We start from the raw sequence: 19,077 nt of genomic DNA, 5'->3' as shown, positions 1-19,077 counted from the left end.
GGGAGCGGGAGGGGCCGCCGGGGCCGGCGGCGCAGGGCGAAGCCGCCGCGCTGAGGTTCGCGCTGGACCAGCTGTCGCTGCTGGGGCTGGAGGGCGCGGAGGAGCCGGCGGGGGCCGCGGGGCCGGGCGGCCTAAGGGAGCGGGAGCGCGGCGGATCATCCCCGGGGCCGGCCCCGGCCCCCGCCCCGGGCGCCTTCGGCAGCCTGGCCCCGCCGCTGGGGCCGCCCGCGCTGCTCGGGGAGCCGCCGGCCAGCAGGAAGAAGAGCGTGAACATGACCGAGTGCGTGCCCGTGCCCAGCTCCGAGCACGTCGCCGAGATCGTGGGCCGGCAAGGTAACGCGGCGCGGGGGGCACCGGGGGGCGCGGGGACCCCCCCTGGGGCCGGGGCGGCTCCGGGGCTTTGTCTCCGTGCGGAGGCGGAAACTTCGCGGCGGCGGCCCCGAAACTCGGCCGCGGGTCCCGGGAGCTGCGGTGCCGCCGAGCCGCCGGTAAATAGCGATAAAACTCCACGGTGCGGGAGAACGGCCGGGGTGGGATCAGCGGAAAGTTCCCGGGAGCCACGCGCGTCCGTGGGAGCTGCCAGGACACGGAGCTTTCTCTGCTTTCATTGTAGTTGTGCTTCTGCCCCCTCCCCTCCAGGCTCCGTGTCTCAGACCCGGTGTGTGAACGGTGCCGCTTATCTCGGACTTCAGTTTGTAAATCCTGACGATAAATCCGCTGTAAATGGTCGTTAACCCGCTCGTCCGTAGGCGGCCGGAGCTCCGGGGGCGCGGAGCCCCTCGCACCCAGCTGTCACAAAAGGACGCCCCAGCCCTCGTCCGGGTGGGTGTGCCTGGAGTGGGCTTTGTCTCCGGGAAATCCCGAATAAACCGAAGTTACACCTTGGAAAATCAAAAAGAAAAGACCCCGAGGCGGAGGATTTAAGGAAAAGAAAGGAGAAGGAAGGGAGCCGCTGCCTGCAGGGATCCCGGCAGGAATCCCCTCGCAGGGAGCGTGACCTCTGGAGCGTTTTGGCCGGGTGGGGTCTGGCACCCCAGCCCTGCCCTCGCCCCGCCGCTCCCACCCCTTCCCCGGCCGGGGGGCTGCGGGCCGGGGGTCGGGGGGCTTTTTTTTCGCGGGGGGAAGCGGGGAGCTGGGCAGGCTCATTGTTCTCTTTGTTAGCCAGAGCCATGCTGTGATGAGCGCGGTGACATCATGCTCTGCGCTTCCCATTGGCCTGCGCTGCCTCCCAGCCGGCCCCGCTTCCCGGCCTCCCAACTTTCCAGGCACCCCCTCTCCGGTCCCACCGGCCCGGCCGCGGGGTCCCCCCGAGCTGCCGGACCCGGCCGGGGCAGAGCCAGAGGAGAGGAGAGGGAGAGGAGTGTGGCACCGCGCCCTGCTCGGAGGATCCTCCTCCTCCCGCGGCTGCACGGAGACCTGGATTTGGTGGCTTCACCGGCGGGCTCCGCAGAGCCCGAGGGTCCCACAACTTGAAACCAAAGCTGTGCCGGGGAACCCGCCGGTCCTGCCGGGTGGAGGAGGGCGGAGGAGCAGCCGCGTCTGGAGCCGGGAGCTGCCGGGTGGCACCTTCCCCTGGGTGTTTCGGTGTGGTGAGACCTCGGTGCTGCACCTCCAGCACCACCGAGTTCAGTGGGCAGCCAGGTACCTCCCTCAACTGCCTCGGGCAGAGTTTGGGGGCTCACTAAGCTCCGAGGGCTTGCGGAAAAAGTGTTGCCAAAGAAATTATTACACCAGCTTGATGTGGGGTGCTGGTTGTGTCCTGCTGGTGGGCTTGGAGGGGACCTGAACCCAGCCACGGGCTGGAGGTACCTGCTGCTGCCCCAGCCCACGGGCAGGAACAGCTCTCTCCAGGGGTTCCCCCATGTGTTTCCTGCCCCTTTCCTGGGCTCAGCCTGTTGGGATGCTGTGCAGGGGCCTCACGCTGGGTTTTTGGTGTGGAGGGGACTCAGCTGCCCTGGTCACACTGGTGGGCAGCAGTGAGGGGAGAGGGCTGGCAGCACAGTATCTTTGTGCTCTGGCTGCTCTCCGGTGCATCCAGCAGCTGGGTTAAACCAAGGCTGTGTGAGGCTGGTGTAGCCTGAGCAGGGGCAATACCGAGGTCGTTTCCTGGGGCTCACATGAAGCAGAGCCCTACTCATCCTCCCTGTGGTGTCTCCTGGGTCCTTCTGGTCCTTGGGTGGGTCTCCCTCAGTTCTGGCAGCCCCCTGGCAGCAGGGTCTGACTGCAGGGCCGAGCCTTGTGGTGTTTGGCTGGGCCCAGCATTGCTGCGGTGACGAGATGTGCTGCTGGTGACACTGCAAGGCAGGATCAGGTCACCCAGACTGTGTCCCTGCCACTCTCATCTTCCCCACACTGCCCAGCCTGGCCATGACACAGGGAGCAGACACTTGTGGTGCTGCCGTGCTTGGAACAGAGGAAGGGATGAAGATGTGAATATTGGTGCCCTGGAAGGGACTGGAGTTGGGGCAGAGCTCAGGTTCTCTCCCCACACACCCTGTGCTGAGGAACAGCTCTTGGGGAACTTTGAGACCCGTCCTGCTGTCCCCAGACGCAGCAGCCCCTCACTGCCCTGGTGAGTGGGGACCAGGGAGGCCCTGGCAGCTGGGACCAACACGTGGGTGTCCTGTGCAGTCTGAGGTGGGACAGAGCCAATGGGACACGATTTCTCCTACTTCTCCTTTTTCTTCAATTTCTCTCCTCCAGATCCCCTAATTTAAACCTTTCCCCAAGGAGCAGCAGCGGCCCAGCAGGTAAACCTTTGTTCTCTAAAGCAAGTCGGTGTTTCCTTGCCCGAGCTGGAGGAGCAATTGCCATGGCCCCGTGTCCAGATTGGCATCGGTGATGGCACAGTCTGCCAGCTGGGATCTGCAGCCTCCCCCTGCCCACACAGCTGCCCACAGGCAGCGTGGCCAGGCGGGATTCCCTGGCCGTGCCCTTGCCTGCAAGCCCGTTCATGACTCCTACCGTGGGAGGGGCCGTCTCCAAAAAGCGCTGTGGGCACTGAAGGCAGCGGCGTGGGCTCCCCTCGCCATCCAGCAGAGAGCTGTGATTGATTATGGTGGGGACCACTGGGGAGCAGTGTTGGAGCTGCCATAGCTGTGCTGGGGGGGTTTCCTGCTGCCCTGGCTTTCGAGGGGCATTTTCAGCAGCTGCTGCCCCAGCGAGGCCGGGGGGGGTGCAGCCGAGGGCTCCGCGCTCTGCTCGCCCCTCCCATGCCTTTGCCTCCCGTGGGATGGAGCCACGGCTCCTCTCCCCATCTGTGACACACAGGGACTGTCACAGCTCTGCAAAAGGAAAGTTGCCATTTATAGAAGACGCTGGGATGCTCAAAGGGGAGATCCAGGGAAGGATGGAACAGTGCAGGCAGCGTTCTGGTGCTTGGAGGATGCACGGGGAGACCATGGGCCCCCCCTGGACCAGCCCAAGCACCTGTAATCTTGCAGTGGATCACAGGGGTGGGATGAATCCGCTCATTTTGGAGCCCTGGGTTCTCTGCTGTCTCCTACCTGTGGTGCCACATCCCTTGAGGCACCTGGCACGTCCTCCTGGCTGCCTCCTCCCACCTCCTTTGGTCATAGCAGAGCTGGGAACTCCTGAGGGTGGTCACACGTATGGATCTGGTCGCTGAAGGATCTGCCTGTGCTCTGCTCTGGCTCTGGCTGCACCCTGTGTCCCCAGGGGAGGAGCCCAGCCTGCCTGCCTCGCTCTCCCAGGTGCCTGGAGAAGAAGCCAAGGTGTGATGTGCTTGCCTCCCGCAGCAGGGCTGCAGGATGAATTCATTACTGTGTGCAGAGGTGGGAAGAACTGCTTGGGAAGAAGGGGATGAGCTGCAGTGGAGGTGCAGCCTGTTCTCCTCCTTGCCTGGCCCCAGTTCTGGCCCATCCTGTGCCATTCACCAGTTACAAAGGGAACTGGGAGCTCTGGAACTCTGGATCAGAGGCCAAGAGATGCTACAGAGCTGAGGAAGAGAGCAGATAACACTCCAGAGGGCCAGGCACAAGGTGTGAGCGGGCTCCAGAGGCTGTGACAGACACCATCCTCCAGGGTGATGCCATCAGAGGCTCTTCTAGAAAAGCTCTGTCAGACCTTTCTTGGGTTTTCCCACCTCATAGCTGGGCATGGCCAGCACAGACCTCCTTGGGCAATGGAGCCGTGGTCTGGGCAGGGCAGTGGGCTGGCTCTGCCCTCCTGGTGTGCAGGAGGCACCTGATGTTGGTGCAGATGCTGCCTGGGCCGTGCTGGGGGTCAGACGTGGATGAGCAGCGTGGGCTCCCTCATCTCCAGCGTGGGTGTCAGGATGGAGAGGCCCTTCCCACCCCACTGCCCCAGTGTTGTGCTGGTTCTCCTGGGCTCTGGCAGTGGTCACAGCCCTGATCAGACTGGCGCTCCTCTCAGGGGGCCACGTTCTCTTTGGTGATGCTGAGAAAGGACATTCAGGGAGAGCAGCTGCTGTTCCTGGGGTGCATCGTGCCCAGGAGAATCCCTTGGGATCCTGTTTCTTGCTGGAAAGTAGTGATTCCCCAGCCTGAGGGTGGGTGAGACAGGCCCAGCCAGGGCACTTGTGTGGAGTGGAGTGTGGCAGGAGTCATGTAGGATGGGTAGAGGGTGGAAGAGAAGGATGTGGAGTCTGGAGCCTGAGCTGGTGGGGAGGGTTGGGAGGAGAGTCCAGCTCCCTCCTTCCGTAGGTACCCTCCATGTGGCAGAGCTGGGTGTGGTGGCACAGGGGGCTGTGACTCCCTGGGCTGGACATCTCTGGAATGTGGGTGTTTGCTGGCAGCTGAGAATGGCCATGGGATGTCAAGATGAGTTTGTGCCCACAGGGACTCTACAACTGAGTCACCTTTGGGCTCTGGTGTTGAGAAGGGGTTGTTGGAGCTAAGGCATCCCTGGGTCTGTCCTCTCATCCCACCCCTGGTTTTGAGGTGTTTTCATTTGGATCTGAAAAGTGCCTTTAAAGCCACCTTGGCTGGAGACTTGTAGCAGAGTCTGGCACCTTGTTCTCCTGCCCTGTCGCCACTGATGCAGCTCTGGCCCTTGGCAAGGGGAATGTGGGGATGTCAGCTGCTGCTGCTGCTGGGCTGAGGTCTGGCACTGCCTGTGAGGGGGTCACTGGCACTGCTGGGCAGCCCCAGGTCTTTCCATGGCCCCCTCCACCATGGCCCTGTTCCTGCAGCAGCTCCAGAGGATGGATGCAGCCATCCAGGATGGTGTCACAGCGTGCGGGGTGGGGCTTGCAGGGGCTCATCTGAAACATCTCATGCTGGTCTGGATCATTCCAAGCACAAGAAAGACGTGGAACTGCAGGAACAAGTCCAGAGGAGGCCACAGAGATGCTCCAAGGGCTGGAGCCCCTCTGCTCTGGAGCCAGGCTGGGAGAGCTGGGGGGGTTCACCTGGAGAAGAGAAGGCTCCAGGGAGAGCTGAGAGCCCCTTGCAGGGCCTAAAGGGGCTCCAGGAGAGTTGGAGAGGGACTGGGGACAAGGGATGGAGGGACAGGACAAGGGGGAATGGCTTCCCAGTGCCAGAGGGCAGGGATAGATGGGATATTGGGAAGGAATTGTTGCCTGTGAGGGTGGGGAGGGGCTGTCTCAGGTTTCCCAGAGCAGCTGTGGCTGCCCCTGGATCCCTGGAAGTGTCCAAGGCCAGGTTGGAGGGGGCTTGGATCAACCTGTTCTAGTGGTGATTGCCTATGGCAGGGACAAGATGGACTTTAAGGTCCTTTCCAACCCAAACTATTCCATGATTCCCCCAGTTGCAGTTGCAGGTCAAACCACCAGTTTGTGCTTTGAGTCCCTCTGGCTCTCAGAGGGGGGCTCAGCCATGGGGAGTCCCTGCTGCCAAGGGCTGTCTCAGGTAGAGTTTGGGACTGGGGACAGGGCAGGACAGGTTGGTCCCTGGGTGTGGCCGTGGTGCTGTCCTGGCCCTGCTCCCTCCCCGTTTCCAGGAGCGCTCCCTGGTGTGTCCAGTGATGGGGGCTCCTCTCGGGCACAAGTTCCTGTTGCTGGTGCCAGCCCATGGCCTCAGGCAGTGCCTTCCCTACCTGATGCCTCCTTTCCCACAGTGTTCCCTGCTGCCATCCCCATTTACAGTCAACTGGGAGAATCAGCTCCCACCCTCTGACTGCATTTGGTGCCACCGGTGCCCTGGCAGTGTCCAGCAGCTGCAGGCTGGGAGCATTTTTCCTGCCCTACTTGTTTGAGGAGGGTGGAACTGGTCAAGCCAGGCACCCCTTTAATTTTTGTCCCAGCCTTTGTCCCTAGGAAGGGCTCACAGGAACAGCTGGATAAACTCTTCCTCTCTCTTGTGCTGCCATGGCATCAGTTGGGTCCCGCTGGTGCCACTGGCACAAGGGAGTGGAGTGAGGAAGAGCCTCCCTGTGCTGTGTCCCCTGTGGGATGTGGCTCCTGTGCAGCTCCTGGAGCTGCTTACGCCTTTGGATCATGAAATTGCCATTTCAGGAGAGAGGGGGGGGGTTTAGGTTAGATCTCAGGGAAAGGTTCTTCCCCCACAGGGTGCTGGGGCACTGCCCAGGCTCCCCAGGGCAGTGGGCACAGCCCCAAGGCTGCCAGAGCTCCAGGAGCGTTTGGACAACGCTCTGAGGGACAGGGTGGGATTGTTGGGGTGACTGTGCAGGGGAGGGGTTGGACTGGATGATCCTTGTGGGTCCCTTCCAACTCAGGACATTCAAAGTTTCTATGATGCTGCGAAGGGTGAATTTGGGACCTTGGGAGACACCAGCAGAGCCCCTTCCCACTGCCCTGGGCTTGTCCTGGTTTGCCAAGCACTGGAGCAAGGGGAAGAGCTTATAGCAGGTACCAGGGTAAATCTGGGAGGGGAACATGGGAGTTGCAGGCACCTCTCCCTGGACAACCTGATGGGGGCTGGCACATGCTTCCAAAAATGTCACTTCTGATGGTTCTGCCCTGCCCCAGTCCCTGGGCTGTTGCTTTCCCTGCCATGTACTCCAGCCATAAACCCACCAGGGTTTAGTGCTACCAAAGAGCTGGGCTGGGACACCCCGGGCAGCTGCTGCTGCTCACTTACTGTGACAGTTTTTTACTTCTTGTCAACCACGATGTTTAATACCCTGGGAAATGCAGCAGGAATAGCACAGCTCCTGTTTGCCCTCTGGCTGCTGGGGAGCCTGGATTGATTTACCTGGTTGGGACAGACCTGACTGAAAGTCTTGTGCCATCTCAGCCCCGGCTGAGTCACAGAATCCCAGAATGGTTTGGGTTGGAGGGGACCTTAAAGTCCATCCAGTCCCACCCCCTGCCATGGGCAGGGACACCTTCCACTAGCCCAGGTGGCTCCAAGCCCCGTCCAACCTGGCCTTGGACACTTCCAGGGATGGGGCAGCCACAGCTGCTCTGGGAAACCTGTGCCAGGGCCCCACTGTGGTGGGTTGACCCTGCCTGGATTCCAGGTGCCCACCAAAGCCACTCCATCACTGCCCTCCACAAGTGGACAGGGGAGAGAAAATCTAAGAAAGGTTCCTGACTTGAGACAGGGACAAGGAGAGAACCCTCACTGATCACCAGCATGGGCAAAACAGGCTCAACCTGGGGATATTAATTGAATATATTACTAACAAAATCAGAGCAGTACAATGAAAAGGCAAATAAATCTTAAATACACCTTTCCCCACTCCTCCCTCTCCTGGACTCTCCCTCCTCCTCCCAGTGGTGCAGGGAGATGGGAATGGGGGTCCTGGTCAGTTTATCACAGATTGCTTCTGCTGCTGCTCAGGGAGAGGAGTTGGAGTCCTTCCTCCCATGGGAGACAGTTCTCCATGAACTTCAACATGGGGCCCTTTCCATGGGGTCAGTCCTTCAGGAACAGGCTGCTCCAGCCTGGGCTCCTCTATCCATGGGGCTGCAGCTCTGTGCCAGGACCCTGCTCCAGCAGGGGCTTCCCAGGGGGTCACCTCCTCCTTTGGCCATCCCCTGCTCTGGAATGGACTCCAGAGCTCCATGTGCCTCAGGGGGGTCTCTGCACCCCCATGGCCCCCCATGTGCTGCAGGGGGGTCTCTGCACCCCCATGGCCCCCCATGTGCTGCAAGGGCACAGCTCCCTCCCCATGGGCTGCCCCAGGGGCTGCAGTGGAACCTCAGCTCCAGTGCCTGGAGCCCCTCCTGCCCCTCCTCCTGCCCTGCCCTGGGGCTCTGCAGGGCTGTTCCTCTCCCGTGTTCTCACTCTGCTCTCTGCACCCAATTCCATCTGCTCAATAACATTTTTCCCATCTTAAATACATAATCCCGGGGGTGTTCCCACCATCTCTGCTGGGCTCGGCCTTGGCCAGCAGCAGGTCCATCCTGGAGCAGCTGGAATTGGCTCTGCCAGACAGGGGAGAAGCTTCTGGCAGCTGCTGACAGAAGCCACCAAACCCTGGCCATGCAAACCCAATACACTCACCACTTCCACAGAGTGAAGAATTCCTTCCCAATCTCCCATCTCACCCTGCCCTCTGGCACTGGGAAGCCATTCCCTGTGTCCTCTCCCTCCATCCCTTGTCCCCAGTCCCTCTCCAACTCTCCTGGAGCCCCTTTAGGCCCTGCAAGGGGCTCTCAGGTCTCCCTGGAGCCTTCTCTTCTCCAGGTGAACCCCTTGAGCTCTCCCAGCCTGGCTCCAGAGCAGAGGGGCTCCCGCCCTTGGAGCATCTCTGTGGTTGCCTCTGGACTCACTCCAACAGGTCAGCATTTTTCTTGTGCTGAGGCCCTTCAGCCTCCCAGGGCTCTCCCTTCTCCAGCCTTGCAGCTGGAAGAGCAGCCCTGCCCTTCCTCGGGGAGCATCTGGGAAGAGGAGGAGGAGGAGGGGGGGAGCCCCGAGCGAGCTGTTTGCAGAGGAGCAGAGGAGCCAGTCGGGCCCTCGGCTGTGCCCGGAGGAGTCGAGCTGTTTGTCCCTGTGGATCCTGCAGCAGCGTTTGTGAAGCACAGGGACAGTGTCAGGGCTCTGCTTGGGCACCTGCCACCCCTGTGGGCTTCCAGCTTTGCATTGGGTGCCCCACAGAGCTCAGGGGTGAGTGGGAGGTGGGAGGCAGGGGGTCACTCACCCCTGTGTGCCGGTGACAGGCTGAGCTGAGCTCCGGGTGCTCTGTGCCAGGCTCGTGGGGATTTAATTAAGAGCGATGCAATCAGGGCAGGGGGTGCAGGGAGTGGGGCTGTGCTGGCGGCTGCAGGTGGCTCCTCAGTGGGGCAGTGAAAAGTGGTCCTAGAGGAGAGTTGGAGCCTTTTGTAGTCCCGATCCCAGGAGCCTTTGGCTGGATGGATGCAGCCAGGATCTGCAGCCAGAGCCCAGCTTGCCCGCGGGGGAGAAGGGGCAGGGCCGTGCCCGGGGCTGTGTGAGGCAGAGTTGGCAGAGTTGGCAGCACAGTCCCGGGCTCCACATCCCAGCTGGGCTCTGCTGAATCACGTTCCCGTGGGGAGGAAGCAGGTCCTTCCAGAACAGGGAGAGTGAGTGCCCTGGGAGCACCTCAGCCTCGGTGCTGGGGATCCCTCCCTGGGGGCAGGGAGGGGAGGGGGTGCCTGTGCCCCCCGCCGTGGGGAGCCCCAGCTGCCCCAACCCTCTGGGGCTGTCGCTGGAGTGCAGCCAGGGCTGTTCCTCAGGTTCAGCTGCTGGCTGGGAGGTGTCAAAGGACCTGCAGGATCCAGACAAGCGTTTTTTTCCCCTCCATCCTGGTGTCTTGTTTTGCCTTGTACCTCCTTAAACACCCTCTGAGTGAATCCAGCATCCCCCCCTTTCAGCGACCCCGACTCTGCCCCCATGGCCACCTGCCCTGGCCCCCTCAACCCACGTGTTCCAGCCCTTTGGAGTGGGGCTGCTGGCTGCGTCCTGCTGCTCCTCAATCCCAGAGGGTCAGGCTGGTGCCAGGAGTCCTGGAGAGAGCAGTGCAGCCCCCCAGCACTGAGCTGTGAGCCCTCATCTGCCTCGGAGGCAGGAGAGACCCCTCTGTCCAAGGGTGTCTGTGCTGCAGGCGCAGAACCAAAGGGACCTGCTGGTTCCTGGTGGTCCTGCATGTCCCCATCCCGGGTGTGCAGGGGTTCCCTGTGGGGTCTCAGTGCTGATGTGTCATCTCTCCCCCTCCTCCTTGCTCTGCAGGCTGCAAAATCAAAGCCCTGCGTGCCAAGACCAACACGTACATCAAGACGCCGGTGAGGGGCGAGGAGCCCGTGTTCATCGTCACCGGGAGGAAGGAGGACGTGGAGATGGCGAAGCGGGAGATCCTCTCGGCCGCCGAGCACTTCTCCATGATCCGGGCCACGCGCAACAAAGTGAACGGGCTGACGGGGGCCATGCAGGGACCCCCCAACCTGCCGGGCCAGACCACCATCCAGGTGAGGGTCCCGTACCGGGTGGTGGGGCTGGTGGTGGGGCCCAAGGGGGCCACCATCAAGCGGATCCAGCAGCAGACGCACACCTACATCGTGACGCCCAGCCGGGACAAGGAGCCCGTGTTCGAGGTGACGGGCATGCCCGAGAACGTGGACCGCGCGCGGGAGGAGATCGAGGCGCACATCACCATGAGGACAGGCTCCTTCATCGACGTCAACGCCGACAACGACTTCCACTCCAACGGCACCGACGTCTGCCTCGACCTGCAGGGCAGCGCGGGCGGCCCGTGGGCCAAGGCCCCCCACCCCGCCCACCCCGCCCACCGCTCCTCGGCCGCCCTGCGCAACGACAGCCTCAGCTCCCTGGGCAGCGCCTCCACCGAGTCCTACTACAGCGGGCGGGTGGCGGCCGCCAGCCCCACCAGCCCCTACAGCACCTTCAGCGAGCCCCCGGCCCCGCTGGGCTCCGAGGAGTGCGACTTCGGCTTTGACTTCTTGGCCCTCGACCTCACCACGCCCACCACCACCATCTGGTCGCCCTTCGAGCGCTCGGGCAACCCCCTGCAGGCCTTCAGCAGCTGCTCCTCCATCAACAGCTCACAGAGACGCAACAGCGGCCCGGCCACGCCGCGCCACTCGCCCACCCTGCCCGAGGGCGGCGCGGGGCTGGAGCACCCCTGTGCCCGCCGCATCCCCAGCGACCCCGCCGGTGCCCTGGCCTGGCTGCCCGCCCAGGGCTCGCTCTCCTCCTTCTCCAACAGCACCGGCTACTCCTCCTCTTCCTCGCTGCCCGGCAGCATCTCGGCCGCCTCGGGCTCGCCCACCGACTCGAGCAGCTCCGACGGGCACCGCAAGAGCTCCCGGGAGTGCATGGTGTGCCTGGAGAGCGAGGTGATGGCCGCGCTGGTGCCCTGCGGCCACAACCTCTTCTGTATGGAGTGTGCCCTGCGCATCTGCGGCCGGGCACAGCCGCAGTGCCCCGCGTGCCACGCGCCCGCCACCCAAGCCATCCACATCTTCTCCTAGCCCGGGGGGCTGGCCGGGCAGCACCCCCACCCTCCCTCCTCCACCCCGACACGGCGTTTTAAGGACTGTAAACTGTTTAAATCGAGCTTTTTATTTAATAACGGATCCGATGGGCGCACGGGGCGGGAGGGGGGAGAGGCTGCTGTGAGAGGAGAGGTGGAGAGGGCACGGAGGGGCGGGGGGGTGGCCAAATCCGGGGGGTTGGGAGGGTGGGGGCGAAGGGGCCGAAGATGAGGACGAGGATGAGGAAGAGGGGGCGTGAATTCCGCGAGGAGGAAACTCCATGTTTACAGAATAGCTTTAACTCTTCACCTGGCTGTGGGGCTGGGGAGGGAGCCCGGCTGTTCTCCACCAGTCCTTCCCAAATATACCAGTATTCCGTTTGCAAACTGAAATAACCAGAAAGAAAAGGTCCGGTTGCACTTTTTATTTTAGGACACGCAAGGGTTGTCTTTTATTTTTTTAAAATCATTCTATTATTATTATAATAATTTTTTTTTGTGGTTCTTTTTGTATGTAGTTATTTTTTTGGATGATTCTCAATGGTTCTATAAATATATATATATATATTTTTTTTTTGTAATGCAGGTCTATCTTGTAATTTGCCAATGTGAAAACTGCCCAAAAATGTGTGATGTGAGGTTGGGAGGTCGTGGGATGGAGGGGGCACAGTTAACACACCATGTCACAAAAACCAGACAGATTTCTATCTCCATTTTATTTTGTGGTTGGTTTTGGGGTTGGTTTTTTTTGTTGTTGGTTTTTTTTGTTGTTTTTCATCTTTTTTATTTTTTACCTCTTTATGTATATGTAGGGAATTTATAGGAAAATATGTACTTTATTGAATAAATTTTAAAAACTAAAATATATTTTATTTTAAAAAGAAAATAACGGACCTTTAACCTTACATGGCTAAAGTACTGATTATATATTTGCTGAGCTGACTTGACGGTTATGAAAATTGTATCAAGAGTTTTATTTTTTGACTTCAAAGCCTTCTTAATAAAGACTTTTTACTATATATGAACTCTTGTGCTACCCCAGTGTCTCCCTGTCTCTGAAGCCTCTCGGCACCCGTTCAGCATCTCAGGACCACCCCCCTGCTCTGGGTTTGGGGGCTGTGCTGGGAAGCTGCACATCCCACTGCATTATCTCTCCCAGGCCATGTTGGGAAAGTGCCCAAGTGTAAGAAGGTCATGGAGCTGCTGGATCAAGTCCAGAGGAGGCCATGGAGATGCTCCAAGGGCTGGAGCCCCTCTGCTCTGGAGCCAGGCTGGGAGAGCTGGGGGGGTTCACCTGGAGAAGAGAAGGCTCCAGGGAGAGCTGAGAGCCCCTTGCAGGGCCTGAAGGGGCTCCAGGAGAGCTGGAGAGGGACTGGGGACAAGGGATGGAGGGAGAGGACAAGGGGAATGGCTTCCCAGTGCCAGAGGGCAGGGTGAGATGGGATATTGGGAGGGAATTGTTGGCTGTGAGGGTGGTGAGGGTCTGTCCCAGGTTTCCCAGAGCAGCTGTGGCTGCCCCATCCCTGGAAGTGTCCAAGGCCAGGTTGGAGGGGGCTTGGAGCCACCTGTTCTAGTGGAAGGTGTCCCTGCCCATGGCAGGGCTGGCACTGGATGGGCTTTAAGGTCCCTCCCGCTTCAATTCATTTGCCGCAAACGGTGCCGAGTGAGGACATTTTTCCACAGGAGGGGAGTTTGGGGTGTCCTGGGTGGTGGGGGGTGTCCCTGATAAAGCTTTCCAGCATTTCCCATATGGGGTCTTGGGGTGCCCCTTATGGGCACTCTTGGCGTGTTCCAAAGGGGGTCTCGAGGTGCCCTGCACGGGGGGCCATGGGGGTCCCACAGCGGGGGGATAAACCAGCCCCAGCACCCCCAGGAGCTGCCAGGGGAGGGGTTGGGGGGCGGAACGGGGGGGCGGAGAGGGGCAGGGAGCGGAACACACCCCGCTCCAATTAGCGGCAATTAACGGCCATCGATGGGTGCGGGCGGGGGAGGGAGGGAGTTGGCAGCAGAGGCGGGGGCCGCGCCGTGGTCTCGGGGGGTTCTGTGGTTGCTGGGGACCCCTTCGTGCAGGCGCGGGGTCCTGGGGTCCCGCCCGAGGTGCTGCTGGGGGGCTTCACCCCTGCCCGCGGGTCTGGGGGGCTCAGCACCCTGGGAAGCTGTAGGTGTTGTGGCTTAGGTGTCCCCTGGGTCACCAGTGTGCTGGGACCTGGAGCAGTGGCATCTTGTGGGGTGCATGTGCCCGGTGGTGGGTCCAGCCGTGGGCTCCCCACCCCCTGTGGGTGCTGGTGAGGGTGCTGCACCCTGGTGAGGCTGCTCAGAGGGCTCCCTGACCCCCAGGGCCCTGTGGCCTGGCCAGTGCAGCACCTTGCAGGGTGTTTGTCACAGGTGAGAAAAGGGTTCGGTACCCCCGGGGCACTGCCTGTCCTGCAGCTTGCCAGACTCACCGGGCTGCTTTCAGCCCCTGGATCCCAGCCCTCATCCTCCTCTGAGTCAGCCCAGCTCGACCCAAGGACCCTTCTGCTGTGAGCAGGCAGAGGGATGGGCTCTGGCTTCTCCCTTGTGCTGCTGGGTATCAGAAATGGTCCCCACAGCCACAGGGCAGCCTTGAAACACAGTCCTTTCCTCTCTGAATGTACAGCCTGTGGAGGGTGCTGGAATTTCTGCACCATCCATTGTCATGGAGTGACTGAGATCCCTATGTCCCATCCCTGGAAGTGTCCAAGGCCAGGTTGGATGGGGCTTGGAGCAACCCAGGCTAGTGGAAGGTGTCCCTGCCCATGGTAAGGGGTGGAAGGAAATGATCTTTAAGGTCCCTTCCAACCCAAACCATTCTGGGATTCTGCGAGAGTTCCTTAGATGCAAACCTGAAGTAAAGCCCTTCCTTCTCCCCCTGCAGCCCGTTCAATGCTTGCTTGACTGACTCTAGTGATGCATTAGCACATGTGCTTTGCGTGCTGCAGACCTGGAAACATTTGATGCAGCCAAGTTCCCTGAATCTGCAGAATCAGCAAACCAGGATGACTTTTCAGGCCCTGGAGGGGCAGGCACTGAGCTCTGCTCTGGGACCAGAGGGAACCAGCTGGAGCTGTGCCAGGGGGGTTGGGATGGATCTCAGGGAAAGGTTCTTCCCCCACAGGGTGCTGGGGCACTGCCCAGGCTCCCCAGGGCAGTGGGCACGGCCCCAAGGCTGCCAGAGCTCCAGGAGCATTTGGACAATGCTGTGAGGGACAGGGTGGGATTGTTGGGGTATCTGTGCAGGGCCAGGGGTTGGACTCCTAGGGGATCCATTCCATTAAGGATATCTTAGGATTCTATGATCTGTGACTCCATTTAACCCCTTTCCTGATGCCCTTGGCTTTGCAAAGGGTGGGTGCACTGCAGAGACCCTCAGGGAAGCTGAGAGGACCAGGGATGCTGCTACTGATCCTTAGAGCTGGCAATCCTTGGGGTTGGATATTCTTGGGAGAGGGTCTGGAAAGCCCCCAGGTGCCTGCCCCCTCCCCACACCTCAACAGGAGCCACAGTGAAGGGTGTGCTTTTTAATGTCAGTTATAATAAAATATTTTTACAGAGCCCAAAAAATTCAAAATAGTGCAAAACATCTCACTGTCATGCATCCATGGCAGCCGCCGCCGCCGGCGGGACAGACACACAGGCATCGGTGACACTGTGCTACAGGAGCAGAATTGGTCAGTTCAATCACATGCCAACAGGACAGTTTGGGGAGGGGGCACAGGGCCAGGGGTGCAGGGCTGAGCCCCAGCCTGGCTGTGCAGGAGCAGCTGTAGAAAAAGGGTGTAAACATTGAACAGAAATGAGAGAGGAAAGCGAAACCCTTTGGTCCCAGGCAAACCCTCTAGAAAAAGGAGCGTGGGGGCCAGTCGGGGTACCCTGTTTTGGGGTGGGAGGGGGCTGAGAGAGCTGTATTGACTTGTAGGGTCGTCAGGCCTCTGTCTGCCCCAGTACTCGGGGCAAACTGGCCAGCTGGGGTGGCCACCCCAACACCACACACCCTGACCTCCCAGGCACTCGCACGAGACATGCACACACCACTTACCACACAGAAATGGTGCTTACTGGGGAACTGGGGTGGGACAGAACTGGTGCTTAATGGGGAACTGGAGGGAGGGGTCCTCTGGGGTGGGGTGGGAAGGGTCTTGCTTGCGCCAAGGAGGTCCCATGGGCTGCCCTGCACAGGGACGCTGGTCCCCACTGGCCAGAGCAAAGGGGGATAGGTCCCTCTGCTCTGGTGCCCCCAGCCCTTGCCCCCCCCCCAAGCCCTGGCACCTTGTGGGAGGCAGTGGGGCAGCCTGTGGTGGCAGCAAGGCAGGGAAGACAGGATATGGGCCGGGGGCTGCTCCCTGCTGCTCCCGGCCCCGGTGATGCCGCTGCCAGCCAGGGAGGGGACCCTGTGCAGGGCACGTGGGGGCTGCACCTGCCAACCCAACAGCCCCAATAGCCCTTCCGGGTGCAGGACACAGCCTGGCCGGCTGCCCTGTATGTACAGCTATTTACATATGTACAGGTGCTCAGGGGTGGGAGCTGCCCTGCCCCTCAGGGCACATCACAACGCTCAGGGACGGGGACAAGGGGCTGTCACGCTGTGCCAGCCACTCAGCAACACCCCCAGGTGGGATGAGACACACACACACACACAGCCCCTCTCACCCCCCCACACATCCCCCAACCCTTTCCTTGTGTCACTCAGTGAGGTTTGGGGCTGGGTGTGACAGTGCAGGTTCAGGGATGGGCCAGTGGGGTTCCTCCACCTCAGACAGGCTGGGGAAGGGTTGATTGGTCCCATCACCCAGGCTGGGGTCCAGCCCTTCCCTGCAGCCCCCCCAGCCCCAGCACCTTCCTGCGGGGTGGGATGGGGGCCTGGCTGTGCCCGGCACCGCTGTCACCCAGCGTGGCCAGGGAGGGAGGGGAGGGTCTGTCACTGCAGCCACATCACCCCCTCCCCAGGGCCAGCACGGCGACTCCTCTGTGGCCACTCTTATGGCTTATACACGGCTGGAGGGGGCTCTGAGGGGGCCAGGAGCGGAGGGGGGGGATGAGGGCCGGGCGGGGGGGCAAGAGGAGTTTAACTGCTGCCCTCCTCGGCCGAGCGTGTGTCCGACTTGAGCTTGACGAACTCCTTGGCCACGTCGTCGTTGTTGCGCTGGGACAGGATGCGGAGCACGGTGAGCCCGGTGTCGTCCATGTGGATGCGGCGGCCCAGGGGCAGCCAGCAGGCGCAGCCGGGGCGCTGCAGGATGTCCCGCAGCTGCAGCACGGCGATGCCCACGGTGCGGTCCTCGCGGGCGAAGCAGTAATCCTTCACACACACCTGCAGCTCGTAGCACTCCGGGCCCGTCTCCGTGCCCAGCGTGCTGGGGAGGGCAAGGGATGGGCGGGGTTGGCGTGGGGGGAGGTCACACTTCCATCCTTCCCCAGCTCTGCTGTCTCCCCACTGCCCAAAAGAAGCCTTTTCCTCTTTTCCTTTCCCCCACCCCCTGCTTCGGGTGCTGTTCCAAGAGGGACAAAGACAACGAGGACTGGGGGGAAAGGGTGGTTGTTTTGGGACCACCAACTCAAATTCAGGAGGCGTGGTGAGGGTGGGACGATGGGATGGGCGGTTTTGGGGCTGGGTGTAACCAATGAGGTAACGTCCAAATACTGTAACTAGATGATAGTCTATTGCACACCCTATACTGGGGGTGTGCAACATATTTTGTGCACCAAAGTCACCACAATTAAAGAAGTGCTTTCTACCTTTCTATACTCAAAGTGGTCCAGAGAATCATTTCTCCAGTTTTGGGCAACGCTTCTACCAATGAGGAAACGCCTAAAACATCCTGGGGGGGATGAGCAAACTCACTGGTAAACCCCAGGAGGTCCTCACATGCTGGAGACACATCCCCCAGCCTGTCCCCACACCCCCAGCCCGCGGTGCCACTCACAACTGGAAGCTCTCGTTGTATTTGGGGGCCCAGCTGTTGTTCTTGGATTTGGTGGCAAATTTCCTCTTCTTGTCGCTGAGGTGGGGCCCGATGATGTTGACCTCGATGAAGGGCCGGAAGATGCCCGACGTCTGCCACTTGAGGTCATTTGCAGCCACCACTGCGGGGAGGGGACAGGTGAGGCTCAGGGGGCACTGTCACCTGCCAGCCCCCTGGCCAGCAGAACCCACCTTTGACGGTGACTTTGTGCTCGCCAGTGCCAGGGTGGGTGATGAGCTCCACGTGGATCGACACCTCCCCAACGGGGTCCTCCACACCAGAGCCTGCATGGCACAGGGAGATGTGAGTGCCCATCTTCAAGGTGTCCCTGATGTCCCCTGCCCACCACCAACCCCACTGGAGGATGCAGGTCACCCACCATGGGGCAGGAAGGGGTGGGCAGTGGGGTTTGTCCCAAAGTGGCCTCTGCCACCGGTTGTGGGCACAGCAGTGTGGATGTGTGGACATGGCAGGACATCCCCGGCACCAGGCTGACTCTGCCATGTCCACAGGGTCCACCGAACCCCCCTTGCCCAGGCAGGGCTGAGGGGCCTGGCTGGGATGGGGCAGAGGACAGTGGTCCAGCTCCCCCTGCTCTGGGCACAGAGGGAGGACAGTGCCATGGGCACAGCACCAGGCAGGAGGGACCCCATCAGGGCATCTATGGCCCTACCAGGGTCTCGAGGCTGCCCTGCCCCCCAGACCTCTCCATGCCAGAGACCACCTCAAGCCCTGGGGTCCCCGAGCCTGGGGAAGTGGGGTGACCTGCAACCAACAGCTCAGCCCACCCCATCCCCCCGAGACCTGTGCATGCACCCACGGGTGAAGGAGGGGGGCAAGGCAGAGGGACAGGCTCTGTGGGTCCCACGGGGCCACGGAGATCAAACAGGGCTCAGCAGAAAGCTCCCAGGGCAGGAATACCAGTGGAAGGAGGACACGCCCCCACGTGTTACTGAGGGTGCCAGGCCGGGGTGGAGCCTGGCGATGGCACGTTCCTGTCCATCCCCCCTGGCACCCAGAGCCACATGCTGAGCCGGAATGGAGGTGATGGAGGGCGGGCAGGGGGTGTCTGGGCATGGGAGGCCAAGCAGGGGGTGCAGTCCCGGCCCCCCTGGCGGGGTGTGATGGAGGCCAAGCGGGGCCCGTGGGGTCGGGCTGATTCCGCACACGGAGCGCGCCGGAGCAAGGCTAGTAATGGTCCTTCTGGCAGCAGGGTGGGCAGGAGGGGGACAGGGACGTGGCGTGGCCCCCCCTCAGGCCACGTGTCCCCAGGGGAGGTCATGGTGGGTGCCCAACCACCCCCAGGCGGCAGTGCTGGGGACAATGTGGGGAGCCCAGAGTGTGCAGACAGACACCCCCATTCCCATGGGGACAGCCCCCAACCCGCTCTGGGGGTGGCCAATGTGGCTGAGCACAGTTTCCTCCAAATTCACCCCAAAGCAGCCCTGTGAGCTGGGTCTGGGGGTGGTGGGCTCTGGCTCTGCCCACATTGGGGGTCCCCAAGGCCAGGGATGCTGGGCTGGGGACTGTTACTAGCCCAGGCCGGCGGCAGGCAGGGGCAGGGGTGGGCGAATAGCACACGTACCCTTCTCAGGATAAATCTCTTCACTAAGGGTAAACCTAATCCCTTTCCCACCATGAACTAGTGGGAAGGAGAGAGAAAGAGACAGAGACACAGCACGGAGTCCACAAAGAGAGGAGGAAGGAGATGAAAACCAAGAGAGGAGGAAGGAGATGA

The 19,077-nt window shown here is 61.2% G+C and overlaps 2 protein-coding genes across 19 annotated transcripts in view; one reads left to right on the top strand and one right to left on the bottom strand.

Annotated features, from left to right (window-relative positions):
* The first annotated feature begins 175 nt into the window (after nt 1–175).
* MEX3D (mex-3 RNA binding family member D) lies at nt 176–11,526 on the top strand. The gene is made up of 2 exons (XM_027668366.1): nt 176–333; nt 10,098–11,526. Exons 1-2 carry the CDS (start codon nt 273–275, stop codon nt 11,354–11,356), a joined length of 1,320 nt encoding a protein of 439 aa, XP_027524167.1. The 5' UTR covers nt 176–272; the 3' UTR covers nt 11,357–11,526.
* Nucleotides 11,527–14,882: 3,356 nt separating this feature from the next.
* UNC13A (unc-13 homolog A) overlaps nt 14,883–19,077 on the bottom strand; it is a 38,747-nt gene continuing 34,552 nt past the window's right edge. For 13 of the 18 annotated variants that reach the window (XM_027668348.1, XM_027668351.1, XM_027668358.1 and 10 more), the window contains 4 exons: nt 18,925–18,981; nt 17,531–17,623; nt 17,301–17,460; nt 14,883–16,730 (listed from right to left, as the gene is read on the bottom strand). In XM_027668348.1, the coding sequence (XP_027524149.1) occupies nt 16,442–16,730; nt 17,301–17,460; nt 17,531–17,623; nt 18,925–18,981 (599 nt within the window). In that variant the 3' untranslated portion in view covers nt 14,883–16,441. The remainder of the gene's footprint in view (nt 16,731–17,300; nt 17,461–17,530; nt 17,624–18,924; nt 18,982–19,077) is intronic. The other 5 variants (XM_027668357.1, XM_027668362.1, XM_027668355.1 and 2 more) reach the window with 1 other exon arrangement.

The sequence above is a fragment of the Corapipo altera genome, unplaced genomic scaffold (assembly GCF_003945725.1).
Source record: "Corapipo altera isolate COAL_440 unplaced genomic scaffold, ASM394572v1 231, whole genome shotgun sequence".
Classification (NCBI taxonomy): domain Eukaryota; kingdom Metazoa; phylum Chordata; class Aves; order Passeriformes; family Pipridae; genus Corapipo; species Corapipo altera.
The sequence above is the reverse complement of the archived record's forward strand: the minus strand, read 5'-3'. Positions and strand labels throughout refer to the sequence as shown.

Excerpts from the sequence above, each read along its gene's own strand:
- MEX3D (XM_027668366.1), top strand. The coding sequence starts at position 273 with ATGACCGAGTGCGTGCCCGTGCCCAGCTCCGAGCACGTCGCCGAGATC. Across the intron at positions 334-10,097 it reads CGAGATCGTGGGCCGGCAAG|GCTGCAAAATCAAAGCCCTG; the intron begins GTAACGCGGCGC and ends CTTGCTCTGCAG.